The sequence below is a fragment of the Lepidochelys kempii genome, chromosome 2 (genome assembly GCF_965140285.1).
Source record: "Lepidochelys kempii isolate rLepKem1 chromosome 2, rLepKem1.hap1, whole genome shotgun sequence".
NCBI lineage: Eukaryota > Metazoa > Chordata > Testudines > Cheloniidae > Lepidochelys > Lepidochelys kempii.
This window is the reverse complement of record NC_136381.1, coordinates 33,883,345-33,902,781: the sequence shown is the minus strand read 5'-3', so window position 1 is coordinate 33,902,781 and position 19,437 is coordinate 33,883,345. Positions and strand designations below refer to the sequence as shown.

Here is a 19,437-nt window from a genome sequence, read left to right as displayed (position 1 = left end):
CCCCAGATTTTTGATTTAGCACCAGACCCATTTTTGGCTTTGGGTGTACTAAAACAGTTAAGCTTATTAGATGTAGATATTAGTCCAAATGGAATTGAAACCAGATTTTTGAGGAAGGGAATCGAAAGTAACAAATTATTGACACATTTCATTACTTTCAGTGCAGACTAAAATACTGGACAAATAAGTAGAGTAAATTCACAGTTTAGATGGTTCTTGGAACAAGGGGAGGCCTTGAATTCCTGACAGTCAAACATTAGATCTAATCTCTCAGCTAACATGGCTTTGCTTAAAATTGCAGATATAATTTTTGGATTAGATTTTAAATCAGGCCTTTTTGATGAGTGAAGTTTTGGATGATTTACTTTGTTATATGAATTAGCCTATGTTATGGTCGGGGGAGAGGGTGCAGAGTGGCTTTAGTTGGCTTTCGTTATTCAGCTTTAATGGTTTAATTGTTATTAGAACAGAAAATGGCACCGTGTATATATCAAGTCTTCTTCAGAACTGAAACTAATTCCTTGGATACCTGCAGGGATTCATATCTATATTGGATCATACTAGCTACAGTTCTTACAGAGGCCCTTTCTCCTCTTCTCCCCCAACACACCGGCCTCACTCCCTTAGGATAGATTGGCTTGGTATGCAGTCAGTTTACATGGCCCTCTGGGGCTTACACACACCATATTGCCTTATAAACACCTTCTGGATTGGGAGCCTATATTTACACTCTATATGTAATAAGTTTAGTGAGGAATCTAGTGTGTGTTGTCTTGACAATACTAAACATTGAAACGTTGTTTATCAGATGAATCCTTTGGTTTCATGGCACAACGGGGCATTGCTTCAGGAGGCCATAGCGAGATTGTACGCTCCCTGAAAAATCAAATTCCATGCATGTGAGCTTCCTGGCTGGCAGTGCATGGAGGTGGGTGTTTGAAAAGAGGACCAAGACAATAGCAAGAGGGAGGTATCACAAGAAAGTGTGACATTACTTAGCTTAGAGCTGGACAAAAAAAATTGAGGAATAATGTATTCAGTGAAAAATGCCAGTTTGGTTGACCTGAAACTCTTCATGAATTTCACAAGAATAGTTTCTGCCATTCACAAAAAGGCCAGTGGAAGAGGTGTTGAGGCCTTCATTTAGCCCAATGTTTAGGGCACTCAGCTGGGATGTATGGCCTACACCCACATTTGAATTCCTGATCTGAACAGGCTTAAAACAGACTCTTTCGATTCACTGAAAATTCAAGAGAATTCCAGATTTGGTTTGACTCAAACCAGTTTTTTTTCCCATTGTCTGAACCTAAAAATCAGTCCTTTGTCCCACTCTAACATAGCCCCTCAGTCTTTCCTACTCCAGCCATTGGCTACAATAGATTTGAAGGATGATACCTCCCCATTTCTCATATATCTCCCAGTAACCTGTTATTACAAACCATAGACTGTTACTGAATGAATGTAGGGAAAATATTCATTCTCATAATCTTTTACTTTGTATGTAATAAAAACACACACAATGCAATATTACTGTAGATCTGATATGGACTAGTGATCACACCCCATAATTTTGCACCCCATATAACTGGATGCTTTTTTCCTTGTGATTTTCACAATGTCCTTGTTGTCTTCAGAAAACACTAGGAAAGCTTTGCTGTGCTTAATTCAACACTCCACGTTTACATAATGACAACCAAAATTATGCTGTTGGCCGTACCCGAATCTTGCAAAGACATTGAGTTCAGAATCCATCGGTTCAAATTCAAGCACTTACTCAACTTTAAGTATGTGAATAGGATTTAAGCGCTAAAGCTGGTTGGAAAAGTATTTTATATTTTACAAACATTTTGAAGGAAAAGAAAATATTTTGTTTGGACTGAAATTTTTGGTGGATTTTTTTTTTTTTTTTGGTGAGGTGAGGTTTTTTTTTTTTTAAAAAAAGAGCAAAATCCCCAAAATAGAAAATGTGTCATAAATTGTGACATTTTGAATTTTGATTGTTGAAAACCGAAACATTTCCTTTTGGGGTTTCTGATTAAAACTCAAAATATTTCAAAATGGAAATTTCCTTGTGGAAAATTTCTGTTAAGTCAAAGACGCATTTTTTACTTAATTTTTTTTCAGTGAACATTTTTCAACCAGCTATAAGAAGTATTTTCCTGAATAGGGACCTTTATAAACAAAATAATGCTGTCTGATGAAAATTATTTTATATAAAAGGCAAGCTAAAAAAACAAGAAGTTGAAACCATATAAGGTGTGATAGCATGGACTTGCCCCAAAACAGCATCTTTCTGGATAAAGCTAATCCAAAAAGATTAAAATTCAATGAAAACAAATAAAACTTGGGACAACTAATTTTAGCTAATGCTGAAATAAAGGATGACCCCCGTCCCCTAAAATACTGGTTAGAATGTTATTTCTAGTTGGGAAATACCTTTGGGACATTGCAGTCATTTTTTATCACGCTTTACAGAGATTGGTTACCACAAATGAAGCATTTACTAGAATTGAGAAGTCACATATTTTCAAGATAAGCAAAAGTAATCATTGTCTATTTAGTCCCCCTCTTTGATTACTTTAGTTGTATATGACTATCCTTCAACCAATGAATGATTGAAATTCATGAGGCTGTGGTGTTGCTTTGTCATCTTAAAAATGAGCTGTCCTGCAGCTCTTTGGGAGAGTAAGAAAATGTAGTCATACATAACCCTTGCTGAGAGAAAATACCAGTGATATTGGCTTAGTCACCTCGGGGTTAGATAAAAGTAATTGTTCTAATGTTATTGTATTTAAAAGTAATAGGTATTTGAAGAATCAAAACAAAACTGTACAGTAGACAGTGGTTATTCATCTAAAAAGATGAAGGAGTTAAACACAAGCTTCAGATAGAACTGATTTGTTCACCCTTTTCAGAGGTGCCATGTGTCTATTGTCACATATATTTTACACACCTAGAGACATATCTGGACAAGGAGACCATGAAAATATGTTTTGTATATAGGAGATCATGTCTCTAATATAGTATCATGATTGTAGGCCACACACAATAATGGCATATTGAAGTAGCTTGTTGCCACCAGCAATGATTCAGTTAACCTTTGATTAAATGTTGGAATTTAAACTATGAAAAGGTCTGAAATCTGACACAGTCCTTTGACACCATACTGTCTGTCATTAAATATAATCCTGCACTAGGTACTGAATTCTGAAAATAGAATTAGACTACTTTGGTTTTCAACTGTAACCTTTCCATAATGTAAACTGACCCCTGCTGTGTTTGGAGATTTCCTGATTTACTGCTTCATCTTCTAACTGTGTGTGTGTGAGAGAGAGAGAGAGTGCTTCTGTGTGTGTGTGAGAGAGAGAGAGAGCACTTCCGGGGGTCTACTGAGTACAGACCAGACAACTCAACGACCAGCCCCGTTAGTATCAGTCACTGGGTCAGAGAGCTTGCCCACAAAGGCCTCGTTGCTTGATCACCCTTAGGATTTTCTCCCTGCTCTAAAATGGTCAGGCCATCAGCCAAACAGTCTCACTGGGTTTTTTTTTTTTTTTAAATCTTTTCTATTACAGCTTCAATGCTCTGAGGCTCGCCTCACTTTAACCTCCCCTTCACCCACCCTGATGAACCAGAACGCAGTCACCATCATGCTGCTGCATGGGACTTTTTTTCACACCATCATTGGCAATCCTTACCAGTTAAATAAGTTGCTTATTAGCTGGTAGCTGCCAAATCCTGCCCCTTATTTTCCATCCCTTCTTATTGAAGGGAGAGTTAGTAAGAAACTCCACAAGGTGAATCTCATGGTCTTGCCTGACCCTTCCATGCCGTATCTCGGAATTTTGCCCTGTTGATTATATTAGACGCTGCTCTGTTTGCAATGGGGAGTACTGAGTCACTGCGTCAGTTTGCCGTGTTCCACCTGGGCATATACAAGAAAATGAATTAATTTAAGGAGCACAAGTCAGCAGCAAGTTTCTTTTGGCAAAAAGATTGTGGCTTCCTTGGGAACCAAGATTAAATAATTTGGATCGTTTAATGGTTCAGTGAACTGTGAAATTGCACTGCTACATGATGAGTTGTTTGTCAATTTCAGTTTGGAGCCTCTGGTCCAACTGAACTGTGCACGGCTCAGGATAAGAGGGGAAAGAGGGAGGGAAAGATAGTTTTATACAGTCTTTGTAGCTTCCTGATCTTGGGGCTGGTTGGCCCCTGCTGCAATAAGTTGCACCTACTCACCTTTAGCACCAAGGGCTGTAATGGAGCTGATAATGTTCTGACCCTCAACTTCTTAAAATTTAGGCAATGTTTACACTGCACTTTCATCAGTAAAACATTTGTCGGTCAGGGGTGTGAACCCCCCACCCCCCAGACCAACAAAAATTTTACTGACGAAAAGTGCTGCTGTGGACAGTGCTTTGTTGGTGGGAGACGCTCTCCTACCTACAAAGCTACCGCCCCTCATTGTGGGTGGGTTTATTTTGTCTCTTTCGGCAGGCTAACCGTCCATTTATTTTCCATGTGAAGGAATTTTCAGGTCCCATGTGAAGCTAAATTCAGACAGTCTGCAAAATTATTGGGTGAAATTTACCTTGCTATGGGGTTGTGCGTCGGATGCAATATTAATGGCTTTCAAAGGCGGGGGGTTGCTACTTTTAGGATCAGGCCCTAATAATTTAGTTAAACCGTCCCTGCGCCCAACCCAGCAAAGCTTGAATTTAGTGTAGACAACTATAAACAAGCAAAGACAGTGGTGTTCAAAATGATTCCCTCCAGGATATAGCCTTTTTTAAGGGAGGAGAGTGAAATGTTTAAGTCTTGTCATTGGGGTTCATTTCATAGTACTGTAAAGTGGATGAATTTTGGCAGATTGTTGTTTGAATGAGCATTAGCAACATCTGTTGCATAATCATTGTTTCTGATAACTTGCTGGAGATAAACACTTTGGAATAAATGGCATAACATAATATTTCCTGGTGGGATACTAAGTTTAACCCGTCTGTGACACTAATCTCATAATTCACTCGCTGAGTACTAAAGATCACTTTTACAAATTAGATTTATTTGATAATCCATTCAGTGTTTTGACATATTGGGTATGTTCCAGCTAATATTCCTTCCCATCTGATCTGACAATGCCCGCAAGGGAAGCAGAAGGCTGCAGTCATGAATTTTCTTTTTTTCTGTAGTCTGGGCATGATGAGGGAATCAACAGACTGTAAAATCGGCTCTGTAATTAAAGGCGGGGCACGTCGGTGTGATAAATCGCTTTACTTTTGCTTTCAGAGGCACTAAAAAGATGCCAAGAAATGAAGTTAATGCCTTCCCCAGGTTCAGGGTGTCCCTGTTCGAAACATGGAATTTGATGCTTTGGTTATTTATTATCAGCTTGTATTTTGGTAGTGCTTATTGGCCCCAGCCAAGATCATTGTGCTAGGTACTGAACCAACACAGGAGGAGACACTCCATGCCCCAAAGAACTTTGTCCAAATAGACAGAGTATTGAAAGAATGGGAGGAAGTATGTATTATTATCCCTATTTTGACAGAGAACTGAGGCACGGAGCGCTTAGGTGACTGGTCACACAGGAAGTCTGGGATACAGCTGGGATTTGAATCCAAGCCTCCTGATCCCTGGCTCACTGCTTTAATAAGAAGACGACCCTTCCTCTAAAAGTACTGTCTGTTCTAAAAGCGACATTCTTGCTGGGATACATGGTACATGATTGTCATTTTCTTTACAAATGAGCAATTCAAAGTGGGATCTTAGCTGCAGTATACTATGGAGTACAAGGTGCTCACTACTATATAGATGAAATTGAATAAAGCTGGATGTGCAGCATAGATACCCCAGAGGCAGTGATGAGTAAATTGTGCCCATAGTGCTCACCTGCTGGGTTATAGGACATGAGAATGCGTGATGTGTTTCTGCTTTTGTCTTCATTGCTGTTCATTTTTACTTGTTCAGAGCTTCTAAGTTCATGGCTTTTAAAACTGAAAATGAAAAAAAAAATACTATGAACGACTTGATTTCTTCAGCTCTCTAAATATTGATTCACCACTAGTTCCTTTAAAAAAATAATTGTATGTAGAGTCCCAGTAGAGTCTAAAGGTTATCTATGGTCTTGTGGCCTCTGAATCCTAACCGCTATGCAACTGTGGTTGGTACAGTGGAAAGTGAGAGGTCAAAGAAACTAGATACCTTACGTATAGCAACAGGATTAGCAGCTTTGGCTGTTCTGCAGTTATTAATTTGAAGCAGGGCCTTATCTTATAACAAATGTTGCTCAGGTGCCACAAAGAGGAAAAAATGTGTTTTCATTTTGAAAGGAAATTGTATTTTTATATTTCTAATTGATTTATGAATGTTTTCCAGAGTAAATATAGATCTCGGAATAGACAGATCCTTTTTCACTTTGACAGATAGGGGTGTATTCTTAGAGTGTTAAACGTTCTTCACAATTCAAAACTGGTATTTCAGTCTGACCTTTGGGCACTGAATGATTCAGGGACCCTGTGGAAGAAACAATTTGGGATTGTGTAATTAAAGACTGTGTCATAATGTATTATACATCAGAGAACTGGACTAAGGGGGAAAGGGCAAGCTGCATTCTTGCATTTTCTGAGTGTGTGACATTGTAACGTGAACATTCCTTTACTGTACTTATTTTTAAAATCTGATTTAATAGTTGTCAAGGTTCCTTCCCCACTCTGAACTCTGGTGTACAGATGTGGGAACCTGCATGAAAGAACCCCTAAGCTTATTCTTACCAGCTTAGGTTAAAACTTCCCCAAGGCACAGATTCCTTTCTTGCCTTGGGATCGCTGCCACCACCAAGTGATTTAACAAACAATCAGGGTCAGGGAAGGGACCACTTGGAGTCCTATTCCCCCAAAATATTACCCCAAGCCTACACCTCCTTTCCTGAGGAAGGCTTGAGCATATATCCTAACCAATTGGTTACAAAATGTTCAAAGACCCAAACCCCTGAGTCTTGGAACAATGGAAAAATCAGTCAGGCTCTCAAAAGAAGGATTTTATTTAAAGAAAAGGTAAAAGAATCACCTCTGTAAAATCAGGATGGTAGATACTTTACAGGGTACTCTGATTCAAAACACAGAGGATTCCCCTCTAGGCAAAACTTTAAGTTACAAAAAGACACAAAAACAGGAATACACATTCCCCCCAGCACAGCGAATTTACAAGCCAAAACAAAGAAAACCTAATGCATTTTCTAGCTAAATTACTTACTAACTTTGCAGGAGTTGGAGGGCTTGCATCCTTGATCTGTTCCTGGCAAAGGTATCACACAGTCAGATAAAAGCCTTTCCCCCCCCACTCCAGATTTGAAAGTATCTTGTCCCCTCATTGGTCATTTTGGGTCAGGTGCCAGCGAGGTTACCTTAGCTTCTTAACCCCTTACAGGTGAAAGGATTTTGCCTCTGGCCAGGAGGGATTTTATAGCACCCTTCCCTTTATATTTATGACAATAGTACCCACAAAATATAACATGCCTCTACCATCTTGCCTTTCTCCTTCTGCACCCTACTTAAGCCTCTTCATGTATGTGGCATTTGCTGACTCCAGGTCTGTTCAACGTTTAGTAGATACTACCTGACCTTTTAAAGGTGTTGACTTCCTGCTTTCATGCATACACATGACATTGCTTGTTTGTCTCAAACTCTGAAAGCACAAAATACAGAATAAGGAGATTGCCAGTATCTGCAAAATATTGATTTGTGTGCCTGTCTTTGGCCAGCACCTGTACTTTCTGGAATACACTATACATTTCACTGTCCTCATCACATCTGTATTCCCCTTTGGGAAAGTCCATACTCTTACAATACCATTTTATTTTTAATACATTTGAAGTAAGATGAAGTCGGTGGGAGCTTAGTATATTTAAAACTGAAAGCACTTATTTAGGTACCTAACTATAGACAACTTTGGGCATTCATGTTTGAAAATCCTGGCCTTATCAGTCCCTTTAGGTTTTTTAGATCAGCATTCCTTCATTCCAGCTCAGCCTCTTTGGTGTTCATGTAAAACCTGAATATTGAACTACAGGTGGCAGCAAATGTCAAAAACATCAAGGATAAAGAATGTAATTTATTTCAGAGTGGATTGTGGCTGCTGAATAACTTAAACTTCTTGTCAACTGAATGCATCCGATGACGTGAGCTGTAGCTCATGAAAGCTTATGCTCAAATAAATTTGGTTAGTCTCTAAGGTGCCACAAGTACTCCTTTTCTTTTTACAACTTCTTGCTTTATCATAAGATGAATTTTTATATATATATACACACACACACACACATACACTTCCACCTCCACACCATTATTTAACATGGTTTATTCACTGTGTGTTTCAGTTTATTTGAAATGGAAGAAATATCTGTTTCCAAGCATCTCAACTTGTAGAGTGATATGTTGTGGGCTGTTTGAGCTGAACAGTGGTGCAAGTACAACAGTGGTTTAAAATTCATCTTTGTGTTCTCTAGATCTTGGTACCGGCTTTGTGCAGGGTCTGGTCCTCTCTATACTGGGTTACATCAAATGGAATCAGGTTCTGTGGTATGGGTCTCTGGGACAGTTCACAGGTAGCCTGTGATGAGACAGAGGTGTCAGGAGAGATGCCAGTGTAATCTGAGTTTGCCTGTTTCAAACAGTGGGGGAGTAATGGTGCCATACTTGCCTGCTACTTATTGATTCTCTTGTAATAAAACTGCAAACATCTGACACACAGAAGTACATTTCTGTCCCTTCATTGTGGCATGATACTTGGCAATACAATGTTCCTTGCTAGCAAACCAAGTTCAACATGATGTCAGCTAATTTTTTTACATATTGTAGGGAATTTGTTGTTTTCCCCAAAGCTCCAATGGCAAGAGATCACATTGCCAATTAATAGGCAGATTCTGCAAAAGGCTTGAGGCCAGATGCTCTGTAGGTGTAAATGGCCTTGGCTTCCCCTTAGCGTTCAGGAAACTGGCAGTTGCCTTCTATTTTACATATGTATCTATATTTTGATAAAGCAGCAAACACAATCCTCCTGTATGGTGTTCTTCAGCTAACAGAGTTGTAACTATTAAACAATAAATAAAATACAGTTGTGCCACCTTAGATCACTGATTCCCAACCGACCTGAGACCTGGCAGACAAAGGGCCAGAGTCGAAGCACCATTAAGGCTGTTTTGAGCTGCTCCAAGGGCACAAAGCCCTAAAGCCAGCTTAGCTGGCAAGTGGACCATTTCCTCCTGTGCAGCAGAATCCGCTGCTGCAAAGGGCCACTCCAGGTGGCTTCTAAACCATATTATTCCCAGACACTTGTGCTTGGAGCTTTCCCAGGAGCAAGGGGGCATAGCCAGGATGCGTCTATGCTCCTATGGTCCCTAGCCGTTGTAATAGCTTCTGGGGAACACAGCTAGTACCAAGTAAGTAACCATGAAGCTGATTTGCTTTGAGTGGAGGGTAGCTGGGCCTCAGTTGACCCCAGGGCTGAGGAGCACAAAGATGACTTTAAAACCACATTAAGCTACTCACACCGGAGCTGCTCAAAGTGCAGCTTTGGTATAAAGCAGGTCCTGGAACCGTGTTTGTCTCAGGAGTGAATTTTTATGGCAGAATAACCCTCCAGAAGTCAAAATGAAGGGTACAGAAGGGACAGTAAGGAATGTGTGGTGGTTCGGTGCTTTCTCTCCCCCATGAGAGCTGCAGGCATGAAGGGAGAGCAGCATACTGGAGACAAGAACCACTATATGACTTTGGCTTTGTGTACGCTGGACTTTTGTCAGTAAAACTTTTGTCATTCAGGGGTGTGAACCCCCCTCCCCCCGAACAACAAAAGTTTTACTGTTAAAAAACACCCGTGTGACACTCTGTCGGTGGGACAGCTCTCAAAAAAGCCAACAAAGCTACTGCCTCTCATGGGCGGGATGGAATTTTTTTGTTGGCGGGAGAGCTCGCTCCTGCTGACAAAGAGCCGCTACACTGCGTGCTTTTTAGAGGCACGGCTGTAGCGGCACAGCTATGTTGCTAAATGGTGTGAAGTGCAGACATAGCCCTAGAGGGGAGAATTTTCCCAAAGACTTTACAGCACTAATTGTGTTGGGTGAGGCTCTCAGAAGAGGAATCAAATAATAATCATTGGTGGGTGGAAGGTGAACTCTAAAGCAGAAAATTGTAAATGAAAATAAAGTAAAGAATTTTGCTTCAAAAGCAAAATATTCGCCAGGGAGTTCTGCTCCATTACCCAAAAGAAAATAAACCTGCAGTTCAGTGATGCATCTGAATGGGAACAGATCTGAGATTTGTAGTTTCCTTGAGAGCAGATAGTGATTCTAAATATAAGCACGAGGGGGCTGTGAAGGCGGGGAGATCCTTGTCTTTAGTGGAAGAATAAATATTATCTGAAGCTGATTTATCTGACTGATGGATTCTTGTCTCACATTAAGAGAACAGTCTGTTTCTTACAGACAATATCACCAGTGGTTCCACAAGGTATGGGCCGCTTCTCCGGGCTTTGTTTTATGTTTTGCAAGATGTAAAACACTGTCGGCATCTACTTTGCACTAGAAGTATTAAATAAGAAGAATAAATTAAAAATGCTATTGTGCTGAATTCATATATTGGCTAACTACCCAATAATGATTACAGAAATAAAACAATTGTAATCTAACCGTGCAAAAGGGAAATTATGCAGGCTAAATAGAGGCAGATCCACCAAAACTGCAGGCTCTCCAAACATGCTTATGGGTATGTGAATTTAATTTAATAATATTGGACCAGATCTGCAATCCATATGTAAGCAAGCTGCTTGCATGCCACTATGGGTTTTGGCCCATCATGTCTAACAGTATGTTTATTGTATCTTATTGTAATGTTTTGGCACAACACTCTGTATAAAAATAACAATAATAAAATTGTCTCCCTTCTTTTTGTTCCTTGTTCCTTTTCCCTTCCTTTTCTCATTTTCATTGTCTTGAAATATCTTTTCATCCCTCTTCCTTTAATACTATTTTCTCCGTTTTGTCTAGTGTTAAATTTTCAGATTATTTTTTATCCCCAACCATTTCATTTAATCTCTTCAAAGACATGCTGATTTTCATCTTCCTACAAATTATTTGCTTTGCTTCCTTCATCTCTCTCTTCATCTTCTTTCCCCTTCTTCTCTTTCTGTTCTTGTGCTCTCACCTCAGTCTTTCCTATACATTCTTTTTCAGTCTCACTGTCCTTTTCTTTCTTTGCCCATGCCCTCTGATTTTTCATCTCATCCTTCAATACCCCCAACTACAATATTCTGTCAACTTCTCCTTTTCTTTCTCCCCTCCCCGCCCTCTTCCTCTCCTCTCTCTGGAAGAGGTCCACAGGGAGGGGCTCAGTCTGCCTCCCACCTTTCCATCTAACTGAAAGATATCCTTGGAGAGCCTCATTTTTTTTACCCATAGAGCATAGAGGGGTAGCTTCTCTCCAGCTCACTTGCCTGGGCAGCAGTGTGCTTTGGTAGCACTTTTATTGCTGTTGTGAGGCAGCCCAATGTCCTCAGGTCTTGTAAAAAGAAAACGAGGACTTGTGGCACCTTAGAGACTCATAAATTTATTTGAGCATAAGCTTTCATGAGCTACAGCTCACTTCATCGGACCTTCAGGCCTTGTGGAGCTTGACTCCTGCTGAACGCTGTGAGTAGCTTAGAAGTGAAACAGACCCACCCTTACTGCGATGGCACCCCCATGTCATGATGAATGGCACTGTCTGGGCTCCTGACAAGAGAGAGAACAGGAGCATATTTTTGTACATAAAGTTCCCCCTGCCTAAAAATAGAAGCTACAGTTGCCAACTTTCTAATCGCACAAAACCGAACCCCTTTGCCCCACTCTGTTCACTGCCCCTTCCCCTTTAGCCTGGGTCCAGCACTTCACCCAGTTCAGTCTTTGTTCCTCAGGTGTTTCCAGGAGTCTCTTTGGCTGGGAAGTCAGTGAAGAGCCATGATGGTGTCACTCCCCTGCCTTAAATAGCCTTTGCATATGGCGGGAATCCTTTGTTTCAAAGCTTGGTTCCCACGCCCCGTCAGTGGAAAAATACTGGTATCCCAAGATGGAGTCCAGCACCAAGTGACCTGGTCACATGTCCTTGTATTGTCACAGCAACCATGTGTTGGAGGCTGTCTGCAGCATCCTCAGGAAGGCTCCCAGGTGGGAGATAAGCTTCTCCTAAAGCCTATTGTTGTCTCCTAATGGCTCATTAACATGAATGGGCCCTTCCCAGCCAGTCATCTAGACTGAGAGCCTTTTGCGGAGTGAGCATTCCCCAGGTGTAAACACATTTGTAATACAAATATACAGTCAATATTCCTAATTTCAGATACAAAAATGATACATGCATACAAATAGGATAATCATATTCAGTAAATCATAATCTTTCCAATGACACCTCACATGTCTTATAATCATCATGTATTTTATGCAAGATGTCATAATCATATCAGAACAATATCGCTGTGAAGAATATGGGGTGCAGTGTCACAAGTGCTATTTTCCACAAAACAAATGCACTGCAGTCAGTGAGAGGATGTTCTGTAGCATGCAAAACTGAAACTTTTAGTTACACATTTTGCATGAAGAATTTTGCTGTTTCCCAACTTCTGTAATTTCATGATAAATAGCATTTTTCATATCCAAACACCATGCATTTTCTCAAGTGGTTGATGTGAAGCCATCTTAGCTTGAAGATAGACAATTATTTGCTCAAAAAAAAAAAAAAAAAAAGCAGTCCTTATTGAAATTGTCCATCAGGTTTTTGAGTTAAAAATGCAACTTCCTCCAAAAATAAAACAACTAAAACTGCCTCCCTGATAGTTGAATTGTTTTTCATTTGGTTTCTGAGCAGGATTTGTCATGTCTCCCTCCCAGTTTGCTGCAGTCTTGTCCTAGGAGGCACTCTGTCTGTGACTAATGGTTAGATCAGTCTCTAGTGAGCTGTAGCTCACGAAAGCTCATGCTCAAATAAATTGGTTAGTCTCTAAGGTGCCACAAGTACTCCTTTTCTTTTTATGACCATTCAGTCCTATGATTTACCAAAAAAGAGCTGGATTAAAAGGGTGTGCTTTGTGACATTCTGTTAGAAACGAGATTGAAACTGCCAACTCATTTCATATAGGCTATTAATTAATACAGACTTGATCAATAGTCATCTGGGCTAGAATCATACTGGTGTCCTAATCGTAAAAGGCTCCATATCTCATTAACAATTTCCTGAACCAGCTACCTCCTCCCAGTATCTCCCCAATACCTTGATCTAGTATTTGCTTGTTTTTTAAGAAGTAGATGTTCTCCACTATCTGGCTTTTTATGTTGAATCTCTTTTTTAGGAAATGACTGATTTCTCCATATTTTCATCAATTTAAGATATATATTTCTGAATTCTTAAATGCTGGATAATATCAGAAGAAGAGTTGATGTAAGACAACAATCTGGTGATGTGTGAGACAGAATTAGAAATCATTTCAGATTCTACCTGTTGTGAAATACACCTCTCCTAATTTATCTGCTCTCTGTGTATTTGTCACAATAAAAAGGATGAAATCGAGACTAGAAGTGATGTTGCTATTATCACTGATAGGTTTTGAACAAGCAGTCTTCTTACTCATTTTCAAGGTAATTGCTCTTTTGATATAAATCAAAGCTAAATAAAAGCCTTTTCCATTCATTGTGCCTCTTCAGTTGCATACTGCAGCATTTTTAGTTTGAAGGGTAAAATATGGTCTTATGGATTTATTACACCCTGGGTTTTGTATTGATTTAGAAAGCTAGGTTGATCTGAATATGTACAATGAACAAGTCTAATTAAGCTGAAGTTCCTGAGAAAATGAGGATAAAATGGACTACAAAGAGAGGTTGAAACTGGTCCCTCAATTGTTGAGAGGCATACAAATGGAACAAGAGGCATTTCTAGGCTAAGAGAATAAAAATCAGTTGAGATTTACCACTGCCAGACATCATAAACCAAAGGGTGATTAAAGAACAAACAGTCAGAAGGGCAAGAGAAACAACCAGTGCACTTTAATTTGTATTTTGGCCAGTGGAATGTGAGAGATTAAACAAAAATTGAAAGCAAGTTGTATTTGTCAGACTAAGAATGTGACATATAACCTGATTATTTCAACCAAGAAAAGTGAGTAAAATAAAACCCAGATACATATATTAAAGGTAAGAAGATATTCATTTATGCACAAAAACTAGTGAGGGTCCCTGCATAAGAGCAGTCTGAACATTTGAACATTATTGAGAGGGAGAGATGTCATTATGTTAAACGACATAGCATTCTGCCACAAAAATGCATGTTCAAAACAAAGCAAAGGACAGAGTCAGCAAATATTTTTAAAATGTTTTATTATAAAGGATAGGAACCCATGTCCCCATTTTTTTTCAAACCCAGATAAATAAACAGTATATATCTTGCTCTGGGGTTTTTTTTAATGTGTTTTGTCTTTTGCAACAGTATCTACAAAATGGCATTCCTAACTCAGAGACCTGGAAAAAAAAATCACGTGAGAACACAGAGGAAGGCAGAGGACAGTTTTTGCACCCAAATGATGACTACACACAATGCGAAGACTGCTGGAAACAGAGACAAAGCAGCGCTATGGAGAACTGCTGAGCAAAAAATAGTTGGGTAATTTAACCCACAGAACACAACAAATTAATCCCTTGGGCAGGATTATTTTAAAAAACCATACAGATGCATAAAAACAAAGTCCTTCCTACTTGGAAAACTTTGAGCTATCAAAATTACAAAAGAATCCTGTGGTGTTCCTTGTTCTTTCATGTTGCCTTAAAAAAATCTATAAAAAACAAAACTAAACCCCACAACCAATAGATTGTTGTTTTGCCTGATTTCAACAATAGCTTTTTTTTAAATAAAACAAAAACAAACAACCCCAGCCACATATGTTGAATGAGTCTGATCTTGTTCCCATTTCAATCAATGGACATTTTACATTTGAGTTCAATTGGAGTAGGATCAGCCTCTTTATTTTTCTCAAAGCAGGAATTGAATGCAGAGACTAATTTCCAAAATTGATTTCCCCATCAGATTATGTCAACACAGGTTTTTAAATAGAAAGTATAATACCTTTAAGGTGGGATGCAACCCAACCTCTTTGTTACAAACTTTCTTTTTTCTTATAGGCACCTTAAATATTCCAATATTTGAAATGTGTAGCTCACCCTGCACCCATGCCACATTTTTAGTATAAAAGAAATTACTTGATATGACACATTGCTATGGGAAGTAACATGTGTAGCACCTTTCTAGAGTTAGTTTAATATTATATCCTGTTGTAGTTTTGCATTCATGTACATTTAATAGGGTCAACGCAGCATGTACAAATTAAATGGCCATTATTCTTACTGTAGAGATATACACATGCTATTTACAATTCATAATTATTCCTTTATTTTCTATAATGTTGTGATGAATACTTTTTATAGTAATAGCTGAAGCAGAGTGTAAAGCTGGCTTGCCTCAGTTATTCACAAAATAGGTGAAATAATATAGTGAAGAAATGAAGATCTAATAACAATTTAAAATAATTAACGCTAAAGTGTGCACATGCAAAGATATTTTAAAATGAATCCATCCAGGTAAACTACATGTTTATGCCATTTTTATACACCCTAACAGTCTGCTTTGCTGTGTACTTTGAAAGGAAATCGTATATGCAAAAGAACATATTTCTTCATGATATATTTCACGTTCTTTAAACTTTCCTCCAATTTTTCAGTGTGACATTCACACTGTTTTTAATGCAGGCAAAAGCTGAAGGGGAAAAAACATGGTTACTTTTGTTATCACACTAAAAATCCTGGCTCAAGGATTATGCCAATTATCTGGATTACCTACACTTACTTTGCCCTAACAGTGCTGAGCAATTGACGATTTTCTGCACATTATCCTTATCATTCTTCATGCACTGTGACTCAGTATGTTTATCAGGAACATGTTTTACATTTGAAAAGGGCTGAATGAAAAATAACTCTAGCGTACACTATTTGATTCTGGGTTTAAGAGAAATCCATCCATCTAACTTCAGTTCACTTAAAAAAGACAATGATTGAAGTGGTCATTTTGAATAGTTTAAGATGTGCATTAATAAAAGCTTATCTGTAATACTTTTGCATAGATGTGATGCCATTTCACTGCTGAAAGCTATTCTTCTCAATAGATTATGGTAGATTTGCTTCTGTTCTTCAGTATTATCCAGTATATTTTTGCATTTTTTACACAAAAGAAAAGGCATCTGCCAACAGACACTAGATTCAGTCACAGTAACAGGAACACAAAGTTCACTTGTTCTCCTCCACTGGAAAATCATTACAGCCGCTTTCTCATAGGCCAAGCCGTCCCAATGTCATCAGCATATGGGCTGACTTGTGTAGAGTTTCTGCAGGCTATGAAGTGATAGTGGAGCAACTTTGTGTAGCTCCTACTTGTTGCTTTCATGAAGCCCCCAGCCTTTCACATCTGAAGGTTACACAAGAAGTTCTTCAGATAAGAGTGATATTGTGTTTTGTTCTTGTGTCCGCTGCTTGAGTGCATTTAAAAGTCCAAGGGCCGAATCATCATAGTTGTTGAATGTAAGGAATAGCTGGGGCCTTTGAAGTAGTGCCACTTTATCCCGTTTAGTTTTCCATGGTTTTGTCCAGCAGTATAGAACATTCCATTCAGATTGGAAGGGCCGCAGGCATCAAACCACCAGCCTGAAACAATTTTAAAAAAGGAATTAAACTGCCAGTTAACAAAGCATTTCCATTTTGTTTTACAGCTTTAACTGATAGGCAATTTGTGGCTCCTGTAAATGTTGTTAGTATGGCAAGGGTTTTGTTTTATGGCTGTGTTGGGTTATTTTGTGTTCAAGAGAATGCACATTGAGTTGTGCACTGAGTATGCATAGTATGACAGTGGCTGATGTGATGGAACAAAATAACTATGGATAAAATAAACTGGATTACATGTTAATATAGTATTATAATTTCCACCTCCCACAACTGATGTAAGTACAGTAGTCAAATTAATACTTCATAATGTATAATTTCACCTCTTGTGATTTTTTTCTCAAATTTAATCATTTGAAATTATTCAGTAAAACCTTTCATTAATTTGTTAAATCTGTGGTATGCATTTCAAGCTGTGTTGCTTAGTTTTAATTGGTCAAATGAGTCATATGATTCGTTTCTGTTCTCTGATTGGAGAAGTGTAATTCTTTTCAGGTAGGTAGTATGAATGTTTGAATAAACAGAAAGTAAAATTTTACTTTCAAAATGTGGAATGGAAGATTTACAACTAAATGTTCAAAAGAAAGAGGAGCAAGGATTAGTGGATATTTTTTCATTTAAATATCGCCAAAGTATAACTTCTTGTTCATCAGTTTGTCAAAACAAGCAGATTACTGGGTCTGGAAAGACCCAATATAGTGTAATCAACCCAATTCAGGCAATATACTATTACCGTAAGAAATCAAATACTAGAGCCTGCATCATCCTATACAATTGGACTACGGTGTTATTATTTATTTATAGTGTGATAATACGCAGAAGCCCATTGTTCTGGGTGATGTAGAAACACAGAGTAAGAGACAGTCTCTCTCCCAAAGAATTTACAGTCTAATTTAAAAGAAGATGCAACAGGTAGTGGTTACAAACAATTGAACGAACAAGCAAGGGATTAGAAGGCTAACACTAGTTGGAAATCCATGGTCACTCATACAAGTTTATATGCACAAGGAGATGGTTCTGAAGTTGTGTTTTTTGTGAATTACAGTATTGCCAGCCTGAGGTTGTTCAAAAATCATGTGTCAGACCCCTCAAAATAATGAGATTGGCTTAAAAATCATGAGAGTTTAAAAAATATAAATTTGGGGTACATTTTATTTTCCTTCTGTTTTTTTAACCTTAAGGGTGTTCATGTTCCAGCTTTTCACCACAGCCATAGCATTAAAAACTTACTACAACTTTTTTAAAAAAAAATTAAACTGATATTCTCATGAGTAGGGGGGCTAGGCCTTAAGAAAAACACCAAATATCACTAGAAATTGGCAACACTGAAAATCCTGGCTCCACTGAAGACAGTGAAAGTTTTGGCATTGACTTAGCCAGGATCAGGATTTTGCTTACCAGCCATTTACCTAGGTATTATATAAAGATGCTCCGCTAAGACTGTGGGAGGCAAAGGAATGAATCCTCCCCTTCAGGCTGCAGAGTGCCGAGACCCCCTCTCCATGGCTGTCAAAGCATAGGTGGCTGGATTCCCTGTTTGTGGAGTGGATGTTGCATACTTAGAACAAAGATCAGCAGCGTTCCTGGGGTGTGAATCCTCCATATAAGTGCACTGACTGCTGCCTTCAGTGCCTTTCATGCCCATGGGGAGTGAGGGTGGGGTATGGGGGTGAGAGGCAGCATTTGTTCCAAGTCAAATTAGCTCATAATGTTCCACAGCTAGCCTGATAAAAATAAAACCTGGATCTTTTCCTTTTCAATTGGGTAATCACCTTGTCCCCTTTCTATTTAGACGTCATTGATTTCTCAGCTCCTCCACATACATAGAAACGTCTGTGAACCTGTTGCAAGCAGTACCAGCAGTATTCTACCAGGACTAGATAATGATCGAGCAGTGCACATATTTAGCTCAGTGATGTGAGGTTTCTTTGACTCCATGGAACAAGTCCATGTCTTGCAAACAAAGATGGAGCTTTTTAATGTTTAGTGTTCATTGTTCCCAGTCCAATGGGAGTCCCATTCTTGAGCTGGAATTCAAAAACCGAGATTTTTTTTGCAGTGCATACTTCCTAAATGTTTCCTCCAGTGTCAGCAGATTCTGCTGTTAGAGTTATGTCTGATTATAATAATCCATTGTTTGGGGGGGTTTAAACCACTGGATACAATAGTGACAATAGTTTACTTTGCCCTTTGCATTCAGACCTATGTTATTTATGTTTTTAGTCTTTTTAAATTAATTTCTTAGATTTTGGATACTAAGTGGGTTGTTGTTTTTTTTTCACAAGTAACACTTCATAATCAACTCTTGGGGGGAGGATTTATGCCAGATAAATTCTGGCAAACTTTTATTTTGATATATTTGACCTCTCTTTGATTACAAAGTTATACCTATGGGGCTAATAACCAAAGAAGGAGAAAGCTGTACAACTGATGTTTTACTGTAACTACAGCATAATCTTGTAGAAACTTAAGAGAAAGCCGAACAGAGAAAACCTAATGCTCATGTTTCAAAGTTGGAACACAGATGCAGCTGGATTCTGTTTACTGTCTCACAATATAGACATGGCAAGCTGCATTAGTTACCATTTCATTTTACAGGAACAAGAACAGCAGGAAGGTGGGACTTGATCTGGGGTTTTTGCATTCAGTGGTGTCCTACAAAT

At 38.8% G+C, this 19,437-nt stretch overlaps 2 protein-coding genes across 2 annotated transcripts in view; one reads left to right on the top strand and one right to left on the bottom strand.

Annotated features, from left to right (window-relative positions):
• The window catches only part of LOC144930191 (uncharacterized), a 155,636-nt gene that overhangs the window by 134,893 nt on the left and 1,306 nt on the right, over positions 1–19,437 (top strand). The window contains exon 4 of the mRNA XM_078851431.1: positions 14,499–14,672. Coding sequence (XP_078707557.1) covers positions 14,499–14,672 — 174 coding nt within the window. The remainder of the gene's footprint in view (positions 1–14,498; positions 14,673–19,437) is intronic.
• The window catches only part of ANGPT1 (angiopoietin 1), a 208,414-nt gene continuing 203,351 nt past the window's right edge, over positions 14,375–19,437 (bottom strand). Inside the window, exon 9 of the mRNA XM_073330323.2 lies at positions 14,375–16,759. Within this exon, the coding sequence (XP_073186424.1) occupies positions 16,599–16,759 (161 nt within the window). The 3' untranslated portion in view covers positions 14,375–16,598. The remainder of the gene's footprint in view (positions 16,760–19,437) is intronic.